Genomic DNA, 22404 nt, shown 5'->3' on the forward strand with positions numbered 1-22404 from the left:
CCCCCCCCCCCCACCTTCCTCTTCTGGGATTCCTATGATACAGATATTGTTCCGTTTGATTGTATCACCAAGCTCTCGAACTCTTTCATATTCCTGGATCAATTTATCTCTCTTTTTCTCAGTTTCTTCTTTTTCTATAATAGTGTCTTCTAAATCACTTATTCTCCTTTCTGCCTCTTCAATCCGTGCATTGGACGCCTCCAATTTATTATGTATCTCATTTATCGCATTTTTTAATTCACCATAACTATTTTTAAGCTCCATATTGTTTGTAGCCATAGTTTCTCTGATGTCCTCCATGCTTTTTTCAAACCTGGCGATTAATTTTATGATTATTGTTCTAAGTTCTTGTTCAGTTATGTTGCTTATATATGTTTTGAGCAGTTCTCTAGCTGTCATTTCTTCCTGGAGTTTCTTTGGAGGAATGTTCTTCCGTTTCGTCATTTTGGTTAGCTTTCTATCTCTTGTTACTTGTAAAAGCTTGTTTTACACTCGGCTCCTGCGAGTTCTGCTGTATTAGAGAGGGGCTCTTTTGACTGTTCAGGGCCTGTCTGTTCAGGAAGTGTTCTTTGGAAGGTGTCTCTTGGTTTCTCTTGTTGAGCATTCCGTTATTTTGTTTCCCTACTGGTAGTGGTATTGGGACTCTCCACCATGTGTAGTTTGGCTTGTTTCTTGAGGCAGCCCTGGAAAAAGAAAACAGAAACCACAGAGGGAACACAGGTACACCAGCGCACAGACAAAACCAGTAAACACGCAAACCCAGGCTCAGGTAAAAACAGCTACAACAACAACAAAACAACTATCTGGAGGGGATCGGCGTGGTTTGTGTAGGCAGGCCTTGTCTCCACTGCGTCCCCTGGTCTCCCTGAGGCCCCGCCTTAGTGATTGTGGGGAGAAGAATGGCGTCGCCCCAGTCCCTTCTCAACCAAGTGTTGCAAATCACTTCTTCAGGTCCGATCTCCCTGTGCTGAGGATGTAGCCAAGGTGGGCTGAGTTCTATGCCCCACGCTCTGCCTCATTTCCAGGTCTCGGTCTCAGTCCGCGGGCTTTGTTATACCGCCCTGACCAGTCCCGCAGGTCGCTGCTTACCTGTTGCTGGGGGTTGAGTGGGGGGTGGGGGAAGTGTCGCAACCTCAGGTCCGCTGGGGTCAAGCAGCGATACAGCCCGAGTGCGTTTGGGGAACGTAGCAACTTGAGGTCCGCAGAGTCCGCGTCACCTCAGCGCCGCCGCTGTTTCACTGGGTCGCTGCCGCTGCCGTGCGCGCCGCTGCCGCTTCCCCCGGCACCGGGACCGCCTCCGCAGGCGTTGCTGCGGGTTCACTGGGCCGCCGCCGCCGCCATGGATGGTGCCGGGCGCGCGGCAGTTCAGTTTTTCCTGGAGCCTTCTGCGACCAGGGCACCTGGTTTAAAGTCAGCACCCCAGCCAGAGCTTAAAAACACTGTCTTTTCCAAGCTGAGGGTTTGTTTTTTTTTTCCTGTCCTCCAGGGATGGTTCTATGAGCAGTCTCAGCTTTTCTTTCCTTTCCCCTGGGCTCACAGCAGCTCGCCACCGCTTGCCAGTTAATCACTCACCGCAGTTGCACACAAGCCGGGTTCCCTCCCCTCCCTCCGTATCTCTGCGTCCCGTCCCGCATTTATCTTCCCCAGTTCGCACTCACGCTCTTATGAGGTTTCCTTCCCAGTGTGCTCTGTCTCTCTCTCTTCCCAAACTCCTGTGGCTCAGTGTCCTACGACTTCAGGCCTTCTCTGTTTGAGAGATGGGTGCAGGCGAAATGTACGGAGCTCCCTACTTCTCCGCCATCTTGCCCCCTTCCTCCAGGGGAATGGTTTCTAACCCGGAGTGCAGCCGCTTCACCTGACCGCGTTCTCTAGGTGGGAGCGCCTCGGAGTTAAAGTTCACCTACGAAGCATCCAGGCGATGCTGACTGTACTGCCGAGTGCTAAGGACAACATCGCACAGACAGTACTTCCGAGACGTTCAAACCCTTTCACAGTAAGGGACTCCCTATTCTAGCAGACGTTGAAGGAGTCAGACCTCTGTTGGGCAGCGGGGGGGCCATACTGGCGCTTCCGAGCCGTCTTGTTACCTTTTTACTGGTGGGAGTTGAGACAGCACGTTGTGGGGCAGTGACTTTCTAGGCAGACAGCCCTGTTAAGTCGTGTCGTCTGCTGTTAGTAACACGCAGGTGCCCCTCGCCGTCCAGACTTGTGGTGCCTGAAGTCGGGAGCTGAGCTGTGGCCGCGGGGCTTTGTGTTCAGTGCGCTCGGGTTTGCTCCGGAGAACCCAGCCGTCCGCTTCCAGAGAGTGCCAGTTGACTTACGGCACTTACAGGAAACAAACCCTGTTGTAAAGTGTTTCACCATCCTCTGATTTGCTCCCCGTGTAGGTCTGAAAGCCCTGGCTCTTCTTGGGGTACTGCCAGATGGAGACGCGAGGCCGGAAAGTCAGGCCCCGCCCGCCGCTGTGCCCACTCGCACACCAGAGGAGGAGACAGCGATCCGGGTTGCTGAGGACGCGTCACATACAGGCCCTTCTGTGCACGGCAGCGTACGTCCCAGTTCGTTACTGTGCACGATATCAGGGTGAAAGGGGGGCCGTTCTCCACTGGGAGCTGAGCAGAGAGGTTACGGCCACAGACTGTCTTGACCCAGATTTCCCGGGTTCCAGCCCCTGCGCTGTCCGATCCCGGGCACCTTACCACAGCGTGTCCACTTCACATTCTCATCTGTAAGATGGAGCGAGAATGATAAAACCTGTTTCCTGGGGTTGTTCTGAGCACTTACACACATTACACAGTGAGCTACTGTGTGTGAGGTGCTGCTGGCGGTGTTCACAGCCTGTTCCGTGTGTTAGTGGCTCCTGTTATCTGCCTTCCGGCGGGTTCACAACGGTAGAAGGTCACGCACAGAAAGGGACTCGGTCCTGCCCCTGGCGAGCACCGCGCGTGTGAAGCGGCATGCACAGCCGCCAGCAGACGGAGCATGAAGTGCTTCCTGTTTACCAGGCAGACCCGGTAGTTCACATACACCCACCTCAGCTGGGGGAGCCTCTGGGTGCATGCGGAGCCAGCGACTGCAGTCTGAAAGATGGGTCTGTGGAAGAGCACAGCACACCTGCGACGCTGCCTCCGAGGCTTGAGCTGGGGCTGTGAGTGCCCTTGACTTTGCCTCAGGAGCTGCTGGTGTTTCCGTCCTCTCAGCCTCACTCACTAGTTCAGGGATCCACCGTTTGGTGGTTTTGGCTCACCGTGACCCCATTCATTGTCCTTTAGAGGAAGTCAGAAGTAAAGATGGCTGGCGGAAACCTGAGAGTTTAGTCGGCTCGTCTCAGCCAGGGAGCCAGCACGAGACAGGTGACGGACGCCTCAGACTGGTCTCTGACGTGCCAACGTTTCTGACCACACAACTCCAGGCCGCATTTCAGCCACCCACAGGTGGTGGCGGGGCAGAGAGCGCGTCGTCAGCAGGGACAGCCCCCACCCGGAGCCAGGGGCCGTTGTGTCCTCCTGTGGGCTCACAGCGTCTCAGGACAGGCTGCCCAGGAGCACTTTGCTCCCTGTGTGTCCGCCTGTGCCTTTATTCTCATCAGAATGGCCTGGGTGACTTTTTTCATTCAGCAGATTAAATGCTATTGTTCTGGGGGAGCCTGGGCAGCTCAGTGTGTAGACTGTGTGAGTCTTGATCTCAGGTTGTATGTCCGAGCCCTACGTTGGGTGTAGAGTTTACTTAAAATCTATTATTTTTCGTTATGTTACTTGATGCCCCAATTGGCCCGCGGAAGCCTCTTGCTGCCGGCTTCTGTGTCCGGCTGACACGCCTTTGTCTCTGAGCACTTCCTTAATTTTTGTTGCAGAAAGAGGTGTCAGGCTCATCTTTGAGACTTTCTCTGGCCCAGGGGAAAAAGCCTCAGGAAACACAGGTCAAGGGCCGTCATCCTGCCAATCTAGGCAGCTCGCTGCCCGACTCTTGAGCCCAGGAAAGCCTCCCTGCTCCAGCACGAGCCCCTTTAACAAGACTCCTTACCAAAAGGAAATACTCAGAAGCGTAAGCTCGGTGTTCTAGACGAACACTTTGTTTTTTTCCTTCTTCCCAAGAGAAGAACTTTCTGTAAGCGGCCTCTAAAAGCTAAGTTAGAGTGGGGGCGTCTGAGTGTCCCAGATGGTTAAGCACCCGACCCTTGACTACAGCTCAGATCATGATCTCACAGTTCATGAGGTCAAGCCCTGAGTCAGCCTCTGCTGACAGTGTAGAACCTGTTTGGGATTCTGTCTCCTTCCCTCTCTGCCCCTCCCCCACTTGCCTGTGCTCTCTTCTCTCTCTCTCTCAAAATACATAAAAATAAACTTTAAAAAACTAAGTTAAATGTACTAGAGGTTGGTAGTGTGGCCATTGCTAATGGGACTGTGGGTTCTGATGCAAGGGCATTTGGGAGACGGTTGGGGGATAGGTTGCAGTGATTACTGTCTTAATTAGAGCACAGATTTATCATCAGAAATGAGGCACATTTTCTTAAGGAATTCAGAAATATTTAAGTCCATAAAGACTGGCTAATGATTTTAAAAATTGAATTGTATTACAACACAATTGAGCAAACTTTAAAAATTTTTTTGAAGCAGGAGAGGGCAAAGGGAGAGGGAGAGAGAGAGGATCCCAAGCAGGCTGCACACCCGGCACAGAGCCCGACATGGGGATCGATCCCAAGAGTCGGACACTTAACCGACTGAGCTGCCCAGGCACACCAAGGGAGCAGACTTCTGTTAGAAGAAACTTTTATTCTTCTGTGTTTTGTTTTCAGGGTAAGAGAGATGGTCACAAGAAGGTCAGACCCCTCGACTGCAAACAGAGGAGTGAGGCAGACGAAGGTGCATCAATAGTGAAGGGTCCTTCATGCCAGACTCAGGCTTCAGACTCGCCTGCAGATGGTAGCACACCCGGAGGGCTTCCAGGTAAAGATTCTTTGATCATGACCTTGGTCTCCTTTACATTAAATGCCCACAGACTCATCCCTGAGCTGTTTGTTGCACACAGTTTGAAACTGGCTAGCAACCAAGGGCACACGGTTTCTCATTTTGTGTCAGACGGTACCGCTAACCCTTTGCCTGCCTTCCTACTCGGTTCTTCCCTAATTACAGAGGGCCTTCCGTATGCCGAGCCCTGTGCTAGACTGTGGAGATGCGACAGGGACGAAGTCAGACGAACACATAGGTCCCTGACGTGGAGCCTGCGGTCTGGGAGGCTGTAGACCACACGGTATAGGTGACCGTAATTGGACGTGAGACGTGACTCCGTCCAGAAGAGAGGTGTGAAGCCTCGTAAAGGTCAGGCAGCGAGAGACCTCAGCCGTGCTAGGACCTGCTGTGGGGGGGACTTGAGGCGGCAGCACAGGCCGCAGAGTGGGAGCCGCCGGTCGGCTGCCCGGGAGAGTCCCACCAGCAGGTGTGCGGGGGTGGAGGACGGCATGTGTCTCACTGCCCAGCTCTGTGATGGAGGCAGCAGGGAGCACAGGGCGTCCCGCCCGTCCGTGAGGCCAGCTCTCAGCAGGGGCTGGTGAGCCATCTTTGCAGTGCAACAGGCTGACGCCCCTCGTTGGCCCAGCCCTTCTCTGGTCTGCACAAGCGCCAGCGTCCTGGTCCACGTATAGTTTATTCATCCATCAAGCATTCTCTGAGCACCTGCTATCCTCCAGAAACATTTCTAGGTGCTTATGATACACTAGGTGCTGAAGAACAGCAAGAGTCTAGAAGGGAAGACAGATGATAAATACCAGTGATTTGGTATGTTGGGAGGTACTTAGCGTGAGCACAGACCAGCAGGGTCAGGGGAACGGCGGCGACTGCAGAGGCCACTGGGGGGTGAGCAGGAGTGTGCAGCAGAGTCCCAGTTTCGTTCTCCAGCAGCCCAGGGACGGTGCAGCAGCTTACCTGCTGTTTGTATGTGCACAGAACCTGGCAAGATCTGAAAGTTTGATGTTTTACAACTCAGATGCCGACAGTTCAGTCATGCCATCTCAGAAGCCCCGCGAGGAGAAGGCAGTTACTCCCAGCCCCGAGCAGGTGTTTGCTGAGTGTTCCCAGAAGAGGATTTTGGGATTACTGGCAGCTATGTTACCTCCCTTAAAGTTGGTAAGAGACAAATGGTACTCTCTTTTCTGGAAGAGGGGTGGTAGATTATGTGGGAGAAAACCACCTGTTAAGAGCAACATCCCTGTGTCCCTGAGAGTAGCATGTTGTTATTATTCTTGGAAGTGGGATCGTAAGATGATACCTGAAGGGGAGCCTGGCTCAGTCGGATAAATCTCCGACTTTGGCTCGGCTCATGATCTCACAGTTCGTGAGTTCAAGCCCCACGTCGGGCTCTCTGCTGTCAGCACAGAGCCCCCTTCAAAGCTGCTGTCCCCTTCTCCCTCCGCCCTTCCCCCACTGGTTCTCTCACACTCTCTCAAAATAGATAAATAAACTTGAAAAAAGATGGTACCCGAGAATGTCGTTTCACAGCTGGTTGTGCAGAGCTGTCCATGAAAGGCATGGTCCCTGTGCACGAGGCAGTTGTACCTCAGACCCACGTGAGGGGCACGTGAGGGGCACCGTGTTCAGCCGGTGGGTCACATGCGTTGCGTGGTGACCAGCGTCTCTCTCTCTCTCGGCAGGGCCCCGCCGTCCCTGTGGTAGACCTGGAGCGCGCCCTCCCACTCATGTTTCAGGTCGTCCTCGCGAACGCGGGCCACCTGAACGAAACCTACCACCTCACGCTGGGCCTTCTCGGCCAGTTAGTCTCCCGCCTCTGGCCAGCAGAGGTGGACGCCGCGGTGGTGAAGGTCCTCTCCGCCAAGCACACCTTGTTCGCAGCAGGGGACAGTCCCGTCGTGCCAGATGGCTGGAAGACCACCCACCTGCTCGTCAGCCTGGGAGCCGTGTGTCTGGACAGGTAGCCCCCGCAGCCTGTCCCGGCTCGCTGTGCGTTTCCTCAAGTCCGTGGCCCGGCCCTTGACTCCTTCCAATGTGCTGTGGTCCAGGAATCTCCTGAGAGAATAGAATTCGTTTTATTAGAAATGGGGTCAACTGACATTCAAATTGTCCTTAAAACTGACATTAAGACAGCTGTAGGGTCTTGGCACTGTCTGCTGATTCAACTTTCTGATGATACATATAGATTCTGGTTGATTTTCCCTGACAGCAATAAGTCTAGGCTTCGGGGTTGAAGCAAATAGGTCTGTTTTTATTATAAGAGTAATAGTCACAGTACCAAATTTGGAAAACAAAAATGGAGAAAAAAATCACCCCAGCTGTACTATTTTAATGCATCTGGTACTGTTTCAATGTATTTCCTTCTGAGCTTTTTTTTTTTCCCTGTGTATAAACATGAGTGTGCACAAGTGCACGTGAATGTGTGACTTTTTTATAGACATTTATTTTTAAACGTAGCCGTAGACTGAGCGTATAGGTAACAGGCGTCATTCGGGTAGTTTTTAACCTAACAGGTGAGTGGTTCTTGGGCTGCATCTGCCTGGGAGCGTAGTGAGCTCTGCTGAGTTGAGTTTCGAGCCTGCACCCCCTGATGGAGCTCTCGCCTTCCAGCCGCGTAGGTTTGGACTGGGCCTGCTCCATGGCGGAGATCCTGCGGTCCCTCAACAGCGCCCCCCTGTGGCGTGACGTCATCGCCACGTTCACGGACCACTGCATCAAGCAGCTGCCTTTCCAGCTGAAGCACACCAACATCTTCACCCTGCTCGTGCTGGTCGGCTTCCCCCAGGTACGTCGCTCTGGAGGTCGGGCCACGTCTTCCATCCTCCTCACACCCAGCAGGGTCTCTGCTACATGTGACCTTGAGAGTTTCTTACCTTCAGTTACATAATTTGCATTTACAGGATTGGTAGATTTTTAGATTATGGGATGGTCTGTTCTGCATTTTTTTTTTTTTTATTTAAAAAAAATTTTTTTAATGTGTTTTGTTTTGTGCTTTTTTTTTAATTTCTGAGAGAGAGAGGCAGTGTGATCGGGGGATGGTCAGAGAGAGAGGGAGACACAGAATCCGAAGCAGCTCCAGGCTCTGAGCTGGCTGTCAGCACAGAGCCCATCGCGGGGCTTGAACCCACGAACTGTGAGATCATGACCTGAGCCAAAGTCGGACACTTAACCGACTGAGCCACCCAGGCGCCCCTCTACTGCTTTTTTAACAGGTTAGCCATTTGACTCATTTATGAGCCAGTAGCTGGCTTTGACTAGCAGGTAACTAACAGCAGTTACAGAGAACTTCAGAGTAGTTGTTTCTCACGTGGCCATTCACCTTGATCTCCTTTCTGATGGTCAAGGCTTGCAGGCACTGGGACAAGGGGACTGTGAAAACATGGCTTCCTCCAGCAAGCACGGAAGCCGCTTCTGTGCCGGGCCCTGGGCTTAGGAGAGCCCGTCCTAGAGGGACAGGCTGGGGCCTGTGTCCCGTTACGGGCCTGCGCCTGCCTCTGTGTGCTCCTGAGCTGCCTTCTCGATCTCTGTCCTGTTCTAGGTCCTCTGTGTGGGGACCCGGTGTGTATATGTGGATAATGCCAATGAACCACATAATGTGATCATCTTGAAGCACTTTACTGAGAAGAACAGGGCTGTGGTCGTCGATGTCAAAACCCGGAAAAGGAAAACAGGTCCCAAGCATTCTTTTTTCTTTCTTTTTTTTTTTTTTTTTTTTTTTATTAATTTTTTAAAATTTATATCCAAGTTAGTTAGCGTATAGTGTAACAACGATTTCAAGAACAGATTCCTTAATGCCCTTCACCCATGTAGCCCATCCCCCTCCAGCAACCCTGTTTGCTCTCCGTATTTAAGGGTCCCTTATGTTTTTGTCCCCCTCCCTGTTTTTATGGTATTTTTGCTTCCTTTCCCTTATGTTCATCGGTTTTGTGTCTTAAAGTCCTCATATGAGTGAAGTCATATGATATTTGTCTCTGCCTAATTTCGCTTAGCATGATACCCTCTAGTTCCATCCACGTACTTGCAAATGGCAAGATTTCCTTCTTTTTGATGGCCGAGTAACACTCCACCTCTTCTTTATCCATTCATCCATCGATGGACATTTGGGCTCTTTCCATACTTTGCTTATTGTCGATAGAGCGGCTGTAAACACTGGGGTGCATGTGTCCCTTTGAAACAGCACACCTGTATCCCTTGGATAAATACCCAGTATTGCAATTGCTGGGTCGTAGGGTAGTTCTATTTTTAATTTTGGGGGGAACCTCCATACTGTTTTCCAGAGTGGCAGTTTGCATTCCCACCAGCAGTGCAAAAGAGTTCCTCTTTCTCCACATCCTCACCAGCGTCTGCTGTTGCCTGACTTCTTGATTTTAGCATATTTTTTCTAAGAACGAAAGGAAGTTGTCCAACCTCTGCACACTCTGAAGCCAGCGAAGATACTTGGTTCTTGCCCCTGTATATGGGTTTTTAAACAAGTTGTGAGTCCCTGAGCTGCTTTTTCTTCATCTCTGAGGAGATGTGGTTGAATTAGGGTAAAAAAATTTTTTAAGTCTATTTATTTATTTTGAGAGAGACAGAGAGAATGTAAGCAGAGGAGGGGCAGAGAGAGAGAATCCTAAGCTGGCTTTGCATGGTCAGAGCACAGAGCTGACGCAGGGCTCATGCTCACAGAACTGTGAGATCATGACCTGAGCCGAAATCAAGTCAGACACTTAACTGAGCCCCCCACACGCCCTGAATTCGGGTGAATCTGAAGGCCCTTGCCATGCTGTTATTTTGTGGATACGGCTCTGTGTTTTTGGTGGGACACGTTTAGGTTCTGAATATGTAATTTTTCCTTTTGCCAGAGTCCTTGATTTTCTAGTGGGTCATTTAAATAGATTGTGGAGTCGGATGGCTGAATGAGTGTGAAATAACTTTGACTAAGTGTGTTGACATTCACATCACTTTCCGTTTCACTCCATCAGTAGAAGACTGTGGAAACATATCCTGAGTGACCTTTGATTTAGTTTGCCGAACCCTAAACAGCCTGCAAACTCTGGAGTATTGTAACCGCTCTGTGCCAGGTTCTGCTTCTGAAGTAACACACTTTCTCATTCAGCTTCAGCACTGGCTGTGCTACCTTTGTGTGTGGTGTGAGGTAAAGGTCAAGGTTCTCGTTCTTTATCCTTTTCTTTTTTCTTTTTTGCTTATTAACATCCAGTTGTTTTATGATCATTTGTTGAACAGACTTCTCCACGGAATTATTCTGACATCTTTGTTGGAGACTGGTTGACCCACGTGTCTGTTGCCGTTTATTGGTTATGTCTTATTCCATTAATCTATGTATTTGGCTTTGCTCAAATACTGTACTCTCGTGACTTTTGTAGATTTATGCTAAGTCTGAAATCAGGTCCTCCAGCTTCGTTATTCTTTTGTCAGCATTGTTTTGGGTAGTCTAGTTCCTTGCCTTTCTGTATAAACTTTATTTTTTAATTTTTTAATATTTTACTCATTACATACAGAGAGAGAGAGAGAGAGAGACAGCGTGAGCAGGGGAGGGTCAGAGAGAGAGGGAGACATAGAATCTGAAACAGGCTCCAGGCTCGGAGCTGTCAGCACACGTCGAACACGTCAAACCCACGAACTGTGAGATCATGACCTGAGCCAAAGTCGGACACTTAACCCACTGAGCCACCCAGGCGCCCCTAAATTTTAGATTCAGCCTGTCAGTTTCTCTTAAATAACCATTGAATCTGCATATCCATTTAGGGAAAACTGACATGTTAACGTGACACATGAGCACTGTATACCTCTCCATTTATTCAGGGAACAGTTTGAGGTCTCTGAGCTCTCTTCATGGCACAGCTGACTTCTCTTATTCCTGATTTTGATAATTTGTGTCTTCTCTTGTTTGTTTCCTAAAGTGTCTCGTCAGAGCTTGATCGATGTTATTTGATCTTTTCAAAGGACTAACTTTTGGTTTCATTGATTTTTTTTTCTCTTATTTTTCTGTTTTCTGCTTCGTTGATTTCTGTCTTTGTCATCATTAATTTCTTACTTCTTGCTTTGGGCTTAATTTGCTTCTTTTTTCTTGCTCTAATTTTTTTTCTTGCTCTAATTGCTTAGGATGGAAGTCTAAGTCACTGATTTGAGATTTTTGTTATTTGTTGACTGAAGCATTTTAATGCTGTGAATTTTCCTCTAGGTATAGCATTAGCTGCATCCATAATTTTTTATATAATTGTCATATTCATTCGGGTCATTACAATAGAATATTTTCTATTTATCATAAAACTTTTTATTTATAGATTGCTTAAGAATGTATTGTTGAATTTGCAAATATTTGGGGCACATTCCAGAAATCTTTGTTATTAATTTCAAGTTTAATTCTCTTAGCATCAGAGAACATACTTTGAATTATTACAGTCCTGTTAAGATTATTGAAACATATTTTATGGTCCCGAATTTGATCTGTTTTGAATAAGGTTCCATGTGCACTTGAAGAGAAACCTACACTGTTTTGTAGACATCATTTAAAAAAATTTTTTTTAAATCTTTATTTATTTTTGAGAGAGAGAGAGAGAGAGTGCAGGTGGGGGAGGAACAGAGAGAGACACACACACACACACACACACGCACACACATACAGTATCTGAAGCAGGCTCCAGGCCCTGAGCTGTCAGCACAGTGCCCGACGCAGGACTCTTAACTCATGAACCGTGAGCTCACTACCTGATCTGAAGTCAGATGTTTAACTGAGTGAGCCACCCAGGTGCCCCTCTGTAGACATCATTTAAGTGAAGTCAGTTGATAATGTTGGTCAAGACTTTCGTGCTCTTACTGAATTGCTTTCTGTTCTGAGAATTACTGAGAGGAATGTTGATGTCTTCAGCTATAATTGTATATATGTCGGTGTCTTAATTCCATAGGAAATGTCCCTTTTTTTTGAAAAAATTTTTAATGTTTATTTTATTTTTGGAGGAGGGACAGAAAGAGCGTGAGCGGGGGCGGGGGGGCATAGAGAGTGGGGGACACAGAATCAGAACCAGGCTCCAAGCTCTGAGCTGTCAGCACAGGGCCCAACGTGGGGCTCAAACTCACGAGCTGTGGAGCCAAAGTCAGAAGCTTAACCGACTGAGCCACCCAGGTGCCCCATGAAATGTCCCTTTTTATCTCTGATAATATTCCTTGTTCAGAAATTGACTTTAATGTTTATGTGGCCTCTCTAGCTTTTGTTTTATTGCAAACATTTGCATGGTGTATGCGTCCCATTCTCTCACTTAACCTGCCTGTGTCTTTACATTTAGTGGATTTCTTGTAGATAGCACATAGTAGAATTTTCTTTTTTAATCCAGTCTGACCATCTAGATGTTAAGAGGATTTACATTTAATGCAGTTATTAAGATTATTGAGTTTAAATCTGTTTTCTTGATTGTGTTCTGTTTGTCTCATTTATTCCTTTTTTTTTTTTCCATTTCCCTGCCTTGTTTTCCATGGAGGGTTTTTGTTTTTGCTTTTTAATGACTCCATCTTATTTTCACAATTGGCTTTTAACTATCTCAATTTTTTCAGTGGTTATTCTAGGGTTTGCTATAGGTTACTTGCAGATAATTTTTAGTGATTGCCTGAAGGTTTATAATATTCACCTTTCACTCATCATAGTCTGCCTTCAAATAATATTCTACACTTCACATACAGTGAAGAAACATTATAGATTTTGTATTTCTGTTCCTTTATCCTTTATGCTGTTGTCATCACACATCCTGCTTCTACGTGATGTAAATCTCATTATATTTATTTTTGCTTTAAAAAGTCAGATATTTTAAGAAAGATTTTAAAATGAGAAAAATGGGCTCCTGGGTGGCTCAGTCAGTTAAGTGTCCGACTTGAGCTCAGGTCATGATCTGACAGTTCAGTTCTTGAGATCAAACCCCACAGTGAGCTCTCGGCTGTCAGCACCGAGCCTGCTTTTTGGATCCTCTGTCCCCCCCTCTCTCTCTGCCCCTCCCTCACTCGTGCTCTCTCTCTCTCAAAAATAAACATTAAAAATATGTTTTTAATAAAATGAGAAAATACTAACTTTTATATTTATTTACATACATATTTACCATTTCCAGTGCTCCTCATTTCTTTAGGTAGTTTCAAGTATCCATCTGATATCATTTTAACATTTCTTGTACCTCAGGTCTGCTGCCACAGAATTTTTGTTTTGGTTTGTCCTACCAATAAAGAAATAATTTATTTTGACTTTATCTTTGAGAGATAATTTTGCTGCATAAAAAATTCTACGCTGAGAATTTTTTTTGGTATAATTTAAAATTATTGGTCCATTTCTTCTGGCTTGCATAGCTTCTGCCGCAAAGTCAGCTGTCATTCTCTGTTACTCTTCAAAAGTCTTTTCTCTCTGGCTACTTTTAAGATTTTTCTTTTAATCACTGGTTTTTAGCACATTGATTGTTATGTGCCTTGATGTAATTTTCTTTGTTTCTTCTGCCTGGGGATTTAATGACCTCCTGGAACTGTGGATTTACAGTTTCCATCAAATTCAGAAAAATTTCAACCATTATGTCTTGAAATCATTGTTTTGTACCCCCGCCCTAGGATACTTCCGCTCTCACTGGTGGGAAGACACAATATTCCCAGGTCTGTGTGAGCTCCAGGAATTGTTCATCCTACTGCTTTTTGGTAGTTCTTTCCTAGAACGGTGGTTTCCTATCTAGGAAGTTTGCTCTCAACTTTGCACACATCACACTCAAACAGAGACTCGTGAGGAAGCTCCTGTGGCTTTTATAGACAGGTCCCCCACACCCTCTGTCTCTGTGTCTCTCCCTTCTTTGTGATATCCTGCCCCATAAATTCTAGCTACCTTGACTTTCCTGAACTCTGACCTCTTTCTCATCAGTTCGTTGAGAGTGCGGGACTCTGCTTGGATTTCCAGTGTCTGTTCTGCAGCCTGTAAGTTGTCTCCAGAAAGCCAGGCTGTTGGAAGTCTCTCCTGGTTTATGTCTCTTCTCTCAGGGATCATAGTCCTATACTGCTGGGTGCCTCATATCTGCATTGTTTCATGTGATTTTTTTTTTTTTTTTTTAATGTTCTGGTCAGTCTGTCTTAGTTTTCTTTGGAAGTGGAAACCCCTTCTGTGTACTGTATTTAAGAACTTCCCTTAACACTTTTGGAGACAGCCTGTTTGTGCACAGTAGTAGGAATGTAAATTGTCTCTCTCAGTTGCTTGATGGGTAGGTGGCCTAGTGCCATCTTTGTGCTCACCTGCCAGCTCGCCTTAGACCTGACGGCCGAGTTGAAGCCAGAGCGGTTTGTGTTTGGGGGCCCGCGGTTCTTCCTTCAGGACCGGTGTATTACGAGGGAAGAGACGTGGCTGCGGGAAGCACTTACGGGACTTCCGTGCCTTTCTCCCCCTGCCTGACCTTCCCCTTCAGTGAAGGACTACCAGCTGTCCCAGAAAGGTCCGGAGTGCAGCACGTCTCAGGCCCGGCTCAGCCAGTACTCCCAGCACTTCGCCTTTATCGCCAGTCACCTCCTGCAGACCAGCATGGAGAGCCACTGTCCTGAGGCGGTGGAGGCAACCTGGGTCCTGTCCCTGGCCCTCAAAGGATTATATAAAACCCTGAAGGTAATGGTGAGCTGCTCCCATTTGCTAATGAGTCTGGCTGTGATTTAACGTCTGCAGGGGATTTACATCAAGAAATGCCATGTGACGTGGATGGATGGTTAACCGTAGATGGGATCTTAATTATTTTCAGGAATGGTTGGGATCTCGCACAAGGATGACTCAAAGGAAGAAAACAGATTTTTCCCAGTAGTTGGTTCTTTGTATTTTTTCAGTACTGTTTCCCAGAACTGGGTATTTGCCTAATAGACACATAACCTTGGAAGATGGGAAGAAATTGGACCAAACAGCTTCTGTCTTCCCTCTAAACCACAGCTCCTCCAGCCCGTCAGAGGACGAGAGGAAGGGGAGAACCAGGAAGGCCAGCACCTACGGGACTTGGAGCGATCGGCTTGGAGGTTGGGGTGGGAGGAGGGAGGCACCCGAGGAGCTGGGTGGTAACGGGTGCAGACGAGAAGCCTTGACTTGAGGGGAACGTGGTTCTTTCGCTTCCTGAGGGGCCCTACCGGGGAAGGGATTGCTTTTAGGACCATCTTCCCCACAGAAGTAGCCACGAAAGAAGGGTTTCATTTTTAAGTTTGTGAGTCCCTAGACTTTGGCAGAACTGCCCAGGGGACCACAGAAGGACCCGGGCCCTGAGGGCGTTCCGGCTCCGGCCCAGGCCCGAGAGCTTCCAGGGAGGAGACAGGCTGTTGACTCCATGGCACTTACCACAGCGTGAAAGAGAAAATAAACTCCGTGAAGGCACAGACCATTTCTGTCTCTGGTTCCCTGTTTTCACAAGTGTTTGTTGAGCACCCGAGAGCCATGTAGCACTGAACTTGAGAGAAGGTGGGGCTTACAGCCCAGCCTGCAAGGGACACAGCACGGAGTCAGGAAAAGCCTTTCTGAGGAGGTGAGATTGGAGGAGGTAGAGAGGGGGTCTGGGCGGTGGTGTGTGCAGGGAGAGCTGGGGCACGGGCCCAGGAACAGGCGTGGCCGTCACCAGAGGCCGCGCCCCCAGGCCTGCAGGATCGGGCCCCATCCACCCCGGCTTTTTTGAGTCGGGACTTGGGTTTTAGTCTGAAGACACCAGGAAGCTTTGGGAAGGCAGAGCGCAGGGGAGGGCCGTGAAGCCCCTGCCCTTAGCGGAGGACGCGGCACACAGCGCGTCCCGGGCTTCGGAGGTGCTCGTGGAGGGCGAGCTGGAGAGAGAGTGGACAGACTGGTTAGGGCTGAGGATCGGAGCCTCATCCTTCCTGCCGACTCTGGAATTTTCCTGACGCGGTGCGCTCTGAAAGAGGCTGTCTCCTCCCTGCACACCAGCTGCAGGTCATTCCTCTTCTTTGGGCAGGCTCACGGTTTTGAAGAGACCCACGAGACCTTTCTTCAGACGGATTTGCTGAAGCTGCTGGTGAAAAAGTGCAGCAAAGGGACTGGTTTTAGTAAAACGTGGCTCCTCCGGGATCTAGAGGTAAGGGGTGGGCGTGGCTCCCGCCGCAGCCACCACCACCTGCAGTAGCAGGCTCAGGCTTCCCCCTGCGGGTGAAGACGGGGTGAAGACGGGGCGGCGGGGGCCGGGGCGGGGCAGGGGGGTAGCCCAGAGCATGCTCTTCAGTGCAGTGCTTTGAGTCTCTGTTGACACAGTGACTGTGACACTTCCCTCCCTGTCAGGGAGGGAGAGTTTGATGTCTGTTCGGAGAACACTGGAGAGTATTCTGTGGAAAGATGCGGTCGGCCGTTATATCGTGGCAATAAAGTGTTTCCTTGGATCATTATTTCCCTTTAAAGTCCCTTTGAGTTAAAATCAGTTTCTGAGTTTGTCCTCGGTTACATTTATTTTGTGTAGGATTTTAGTCGATGATTTTCATCTCATTACTAGTCCTTGTAGGCCTTAGATTTTTCTTAGCAGAATTACTGTGGAGTTTCTGGACCAACTGCTTCGGGTCCAGGAAAAGCTGCTGCTGTGTGGGAGGCCAGCCTTCTCCATCGACAGGCCCGAGCGTGAGGAGACGGCTCTCAGTGGCACAGGAGGGCTGCTTAGTTTGCAGGGACATGTGTCGAAGCATAGTAATGGGGGAAATCTGGAGAGCACCTGGGCTCTCGATCTGAGGAAGTGGTTTAAATTAAAAAGAATTTTGTTAATGCTTATTTGTTTTTGAGAGAGAAGCAGGCTCCAGGCTCTGAGCTGTCAGCGCAGAGCCTGACACGGGGCTTGAACTCACGAACATTGAGGTCATGACCTGAGCCGAAGTTGGATGCTTAACTGACTGAGCCACCCAGGTGCCCCTAAAATTTTTTTATTATTCAAATAAAGAACCGCATTGCAGAAAATTCGAACTGTAAGAAAGAAAAACTTCAAATTTCACCTCAGACGCACAGCTGCTGTTAGCATTTTATTTATGTCCTTATTCTAGTTGTTTTCTTCTGTGTCCGTGTTACACGTACAGCCTCAGACACAGAGAGTGCATGCCGTGGCCAGTCCCTCAGTCACTAGGCAGTTTTCCGTGTTTAATGGCTGTAAGGGACACATGAAGACAGGTTCCAGCTTCATTGACCATAACGTGAATGTAAGTTTTTACACATTTTACGTTATTCCTAAAAGGTGAGTTATTGGCTGGGTTAAAGGCAGTAGATATTCTTCTTCTAGGTCTTTACACGTCACCAAAATGAATTCCAGAGTGATACCAGTCTGCACTGTCAGGAGCAAAGCTAATAAACACAAAGATCCCTCCTAGTTTTAGTTAGCATTTCTTTGATTACAGGTACAACCGAACATGTTTTTATGTTTGTTTGTTTTTTTTACTCATTTTCATATTCTTTTGTGAATCTGTACATCTTTTAAAGAGGTCAGGGGCGCCTGGGTGGCTCAGTTGGCTAAGCGGCCGACTTCGGCTCAGGTCATGATCTCATGGTTCGTGGGTTTGAGCCCCGCGTCGTGCTCTGTGCTGACAGCTCAGAGCCTGGAGCCTGCTTCAGATTCTGCGTCTCCCTCTCTCTCTGCCCTTCCCCTGCTCACGCTCTGTCTCTGTCTCTCAAAAATAAATAAACTTTAAAAATAAAAAAAAAAGAGGTCAAATAATTTCTACCCTTTGAGGGTTAAAGATGTGGGTGACGTTCCCACCCATTGCACCCCCACACCGTTGCCCTGCCTGGTTTCCTGCCCCTAGATTTTGTCCATCATGCTCTACTCCTCAAAGAAGGAGATCCAGACCTCGGCCGAGCACACAACCCTGGAGCCAGATGAGCGAGGGGATCAAGGGGAGGAGGCGGAAGGCATGGTCAGCAGCCCTGGCGAGCCGGAGCAGAGGAAGCTAGATCCTCTGGAAAGCCTGGATGAGCCCACCAGAATATGTTTCTTGGTGAGTTCTGGGGCCGCGGTGCGGACGGCGGAGGGACTCCACAGGATGGGTTTCTCGCTGGCTTGCATCTTGTTTTCACCTCCGTGCGAAAATGCCTCTGTCTGACGTGCTGGGAGCCCCTTCCCGAAGACGCAGTTGGAATTGTGCATAATTGATCTGGACGAATGGAGAAGCCCTTACCATACTGGTTCTTAAGCTTTTGGGGTCTAAATGCTTTAGGTCGTCTCTCCTGTGAAATAGGGCTGTGCGGTCGTGCTCAGAGTCTGCAGCCCTTCCCTGGTGTCTCCCCGGCTTCTGAGAGGCACGCGCGCTCGTTCCCTGGGGAGGCGCTATCCCTCGGAGCAGCCACCGCAGGAGGAGCACACGGGGGGTTAGGGCCGGAGGTCGGGAAAGCAAGTTCAGTTTCCTCGGAAACCAAAAGGAAGTACAGCTTTGGACTTCCAGTGCCAGCGGTCAGACGGGCGCGAGGCAGCTGCAGAGAAGCCGGCAGGGACGCGGTGGCGGATGGCAGTTAGCACTGCTTTTGGGGGCCTGGTATATCTTTTGGTGTTTCCATGCTTTATGTTTTCCTTTGATTTTACAATAGCGGATTCCACAGTCCGTGTTTCAGAGTTTATAATTTTAAAGTGACCACACAATGGTCTTAACTTATAATCTGTGGTAACTTTAGAAAATAGTTATTTTATCCCTTTTGAATTCAGGCGATCCGCGGTGTGTTGAAACACTTTTAAATAGTCTCTCCTCCACTTCAGATGGCACACGATGCCCTCAATGCCCCTCTGCACATTCTGAGGGCCATATTTGAGCTGCAGATGAAGAGGACCGATTCTTTCTTCCTGGAGGTTCAGAAGAGGTGAGGACCCTGCCAGCAACACGTGGGTAAAAACTCCTGGGGGGCCATGACGTGGGGCCGGTGTGTGGTTCTTCGTGAGCGATGTGAAAGCTGACCGCCGCACGCAGGCATCCTCTGAGTGGTGGTGTGTCCCTTGTGGCTGCGGAAATCGAGACTGATGCCAAGGTTTCTCTCCTGTGTCGTCCTGGGACAAACACCGCTAAGCAGGGCCTTCTGGCCAGTGTGGTTTGCTTGTTCACTGCGGCATGTTACTTCCATGGCTTTCCCCCAGTGCTTATCGCACAGTTAATAATGCTCCCTTTCTCTTGCCAGGAAGTTCAGGGCTGGTGCTTGCGCCCAGCTCCCCCGAGTGTGTGCAGCTCACCTCCGCCTCTGTCCCTCATATCCTGGCTTTGACTTCCTATTCTAACTTACATTCAATTCCATCTTAACTTTCCTTTTACGTTTTCATCCTGTGTTTCTATTTCCCCGTACGTATTCCTCATATATTGCCTCAAGTCCTTTGTGAAAGGAAGCAGGGCACAGTCTCAGCTGTGGAACTAAGAAACCCAGAAACATCAGGTGAAGGAAGATTGGGTCTGTTTTTCCTCTGGTGGACAGTCCAGGGTGGGTAGGCAGCTCTGCCCCTTGGAGCGATCCGGTGCTACCAGATGGCTCAGCCATGCCACCTCTGTTCCCGCCCGGGGATGGGGGGGCGGAGAGGGGAGCCGAGAGAGGAGTGTGTCCGCAACGCAGGTGCTTGAGGGTGGGCTCCAGAAGCGGCCTGCCTTACGCCACTGGCCTCCCTGGGGAAGAGCCCGGCGGCACCACCACGTCTAGCTACAGGAGGGGCTGGGGACCACGTCGCCAGCCAGTGGCTGTGTATCTTGCTACAGCTTCAGGGAACTTTGTTTCCAGGATCAGGGGAGAGTGGGTCCTGAGGGAAGGCTTGCATTCTCTGCCACAAGTGTGTGCATGGGCGTCTGCGTGCCCGAGGGAACTGGCACGACACGCTGCGGGGGTGATGATGCAGTTGCAGAGTCACAGGAAAATAACTCCCGTCAGTGTCCCACTGCAGTTCTGTGCCCCGTGCCCCTTCTCCGCAGGTTTGATGGGGATGAGCTTACCACGGACGAAAGAATCCGGACCCTGGCTCAGAGGTGGCAGCCCAGTAGGAGCCTGAGGCTGGAGGAGCAGAGCGCCAAGGCCGTGGACACAGACATGATTATCTTACCGTGTCTGGTATGTCGCCTCCACCTTGGAAACTGAAGGTCTGCCCCTGAGCCCCGCCCCCCAGCCAGTTGGGAGGGGCGGGCCGCCGTAACGGTGGTCTTTGGGTTTGCAGTCCCGGCCCGCACGCTGTGACCAGGCCACTGCGGAGTCCAACCCCGTGACCCAGAAGCTGATCTCCAGCACGGAGAGCGAACTGCAGCAGAGCTAAGCCCAGCAGCGCCGGAGCAAGAGCGCCGCCCTCCTGCACAAGGAGCTGAGCTGCAAGAGCAAGAGGGCCATCCGCGAGTACCTCTTCCGCGTGAACGAGGCCACGGCCGTCCTGTATGCCCGCCACGTGCTGGCGTCCTTGCTCGCTGAGTGGCCCGAGCACGTGCCCGTGAGCGAGGACATCCTGGAGCTGAGCGGCCCGGCCCATATGACCTACATTTTGGATATGTTCATGCAGCTGGAAGAAAAGCATCAGTGGGAGAAGGTGATTGTTTACCAGGCCAGGCTGGGCACGCGCCTCTTCACGCCTCCTCTGCGCCCCCACGTTTGAACACACTTCCTCCGGATGCGGCACGGGCAGGCTGCGGGCACGGCTGGGCTCTCCCAAGTCCTGGCCCAGAGCGGAGCTCACAGCCTTGGCACACGTGGTGTGCACAGAGCGCTCGACCTGCCGATCCCATGGAGCCTGACTCCGTACACCCCCCCCGGCCCATTTCTTCTCCGGGTGCCGGGTCCGAGGGGAAGGGTGAATTACGGCCACTGGTCTCTTCGTGGTACAGGGCGCCTCCAGGGTGGTTTGCGTCTTGTTCCTGGAACGTCAGCCCTCAGAAGTGGTGTTTTCCAGAAGGAAAACGCATCCCGGTCTACAGCAAGGGCGCCCTCCCCCCCCCCCCACCAGGGAGTGGCTGCTGGTGGGGTGATGCCACCCCCTCTGGATGGGCCCTGGGTGGGAATGGGCTCCTCCTCCTCTCTGCCGCTGGCACGCCCTGACGCTGCTGCTTCGTGTCCCACCAGATCCTGCGCAAGGTGCTCCAGGGCTGCCGAGGGAGCATGCTGGGGACCATGGCCCTGGCCGCCTGCCAGTTCATGGAGGAGCCTGGGATGGAGGTGCAAGTGAGGGAGTCCAAACACCCGTACAACAATAACACGAACTTTGAGGTACGCTCTAGGACGTGTGGCTGGCAGGACCCGCGAGGGTCGTCCCTTTCCCTCCCGCGGTCCTGGCCTAGAGGGCGCCTCCTTGGTCCCAGGACAGGGAGCCTCCACAGCCCCGTCTTTTTTCCTCTGACTGTATTTTAATAGGAATAGTGGGCCCCCAGGCGCCTGGGTGGGGGGAGTTCACGTTTCCTGCAGCAAGCTCCTTGCAGGGAAGCCTCGACATCTTCTGGCAGTGCGCCAGAGCGGGGCCCTGGCTCCAGCCCTCACCGCACCATCTCCTGATGACATGGCCACACCTCGGAGACCCCTGTCCTTCATTTAATTCCTGTGCGCGAGCTCTCGTCCCCCTAGACGGAGGGCTCAGGGAGGGCAGGGCTGACACCCTCTCACATTTGCCGGATGCGGCAGGAGGCAAGCCCAGGGAATGACGGGTGTCTTTGTGTCCCTCCCCAGGATAAAGTCCACATCCCTGGTGCAATCTACCTCTCCGTCAAATTCGACGCGCAGTGCAGCACAGAGGAGGGCTGCGACGAGCTCGCCATGTCCAGCAGCAGTGACTTCCAGCAGGATCGACACACTTTCAGTGGGTCTCAGCAGAAATGGAAGGATTTTGAGCTTCCAGGTAATAAATATTTGGTCGTCCCAACTCTTAACGTGAAGTATTTAAACTCGAAAATGAGGGGTGCCTGAGGGGCTCAGTCAGTTAAGCGTCCGACTTCGGCTCAGGTCATGATCTCACGGTCTGTGGGTTTGAGCCCCGCGTCCGGCTCTGGGCTGACAGCTCGGAGCCTGGAGCTGCTTCGATCCTCTGCCCCTCCCCTGCTCGTGCTGTGTCTCTCTCTCACAAATAAATAAATAAGTAAATAAATAAATAAACAAACTCAATACTGAGAGAAGGGGCTCAGAGGGATGCCATACAGGGCTTAGTCTGTTTTATCAGGAGCATCTCGCTTGCCATTCCCCGTCGCTGCAGTGTCGTGACCTGTGTCTGGTTTTTATGTGACCCAGGAGACACCCTGTATTACCGCTTCACTTCCGACATGAGCAACACTGAATGGGGCTATAAATTCACCGTGACGGCTGGACACCTCGGGCGATTCCAGACAGGTGTGTGCCCTGGTCTTTCCATGCGTAAGATGGCCTGCTGGGGACACTCGGGCATGGGGTAGGAGCCTTTGTGTCACGGATCGTTGTTAAAGTCAGAGCAGGTGCTTTTCTCTGATGCTTACACACGGTCGCTGTGCTATGCTCTGGTGGCTGGTTGTACACTTGCATGGACAG

General features: G+C 50.4%; 1 protein-coding gene across 5 annotated transcripts in view; it reads left to right on the forward strand.

Moving 5' to 3' along the window:
• ZZEF1 (zinc finger ZZ-type and EF-hand domain containing 1) overlaps positions 1-22404 on the forward strand; it is a 103935-nt gene that overhangs the window by 72878 nt on the left and 8653 nt on the right. The window contains exons 37-51 of one of the 5 annotated variants that reach the window (XM_039254499.1): positions 2388-2548; positions 4796-4946; positions 5983-6122; positions 6647-6924; positions 7575-7749; positions 8503-8635; positions 14381-14574; positions 15905-16024; positions 17721-17912; positions 18665-18765; positions 19851-19986; positions 20090-20449; positions 20980-21123; positions 21577-21745; positions 22132-22230. In XM_039254499.1, coding sequence (XP_039110430.1) covers positions 2388-2548; positions 4796-4946; positions 5983-6122; positions 6647-6924; positions 7575-7749; positions 8503-8635; positions 14381-14574; positions 15905-16024; positions 17721-17912; positions 18665-18765; positions 19851-19986; positions 20090-20185 — 1877 coding nt within the window. In that variant the 3' untranslated portion in view covers positions 20186-20449; positions 20980-21123; positions 21577-21745; positions 22132-22230. Of the gene's footprint in view, positions 1-2387; positions 2549-4795; positions 4947-5132; positions 5319-5982; positions 6123-6646; positions 6925-7574; positions 7750-8502; positions 8636-14380; positions 14575-14786; positions 16025-17720; positions 17913-18664; positions 18766-19850; positions 19987-20089; positions 20450-20979; positions 21124-21576; positions 21746-22131; positions 22231-22404 lie in introns of those variants that run through there. The other 4 variants (XM_039254500.1, XM_039254501.1, XM_039254502.1 and 1 more) reach the window with 4 other exon arrangements.

This window comes from Hyaena hyaena, unplaced genomic scaffold (genome assembly GCF_003009895.1).
Source record: "Hyaena hyaena isolate Hyena2069 unplaced genomic scaffold, ASM300989v1 scaffold_492, whole genome shotgun sequence".
In the NCBI taxonomy this organism is placed as follows: domain Eukaryota; kingdom Metazoa; phylum Chordata; class Mammalia; order Carnivora; family Hyaenidae; genus Hyaena; species Hyaena hyaena.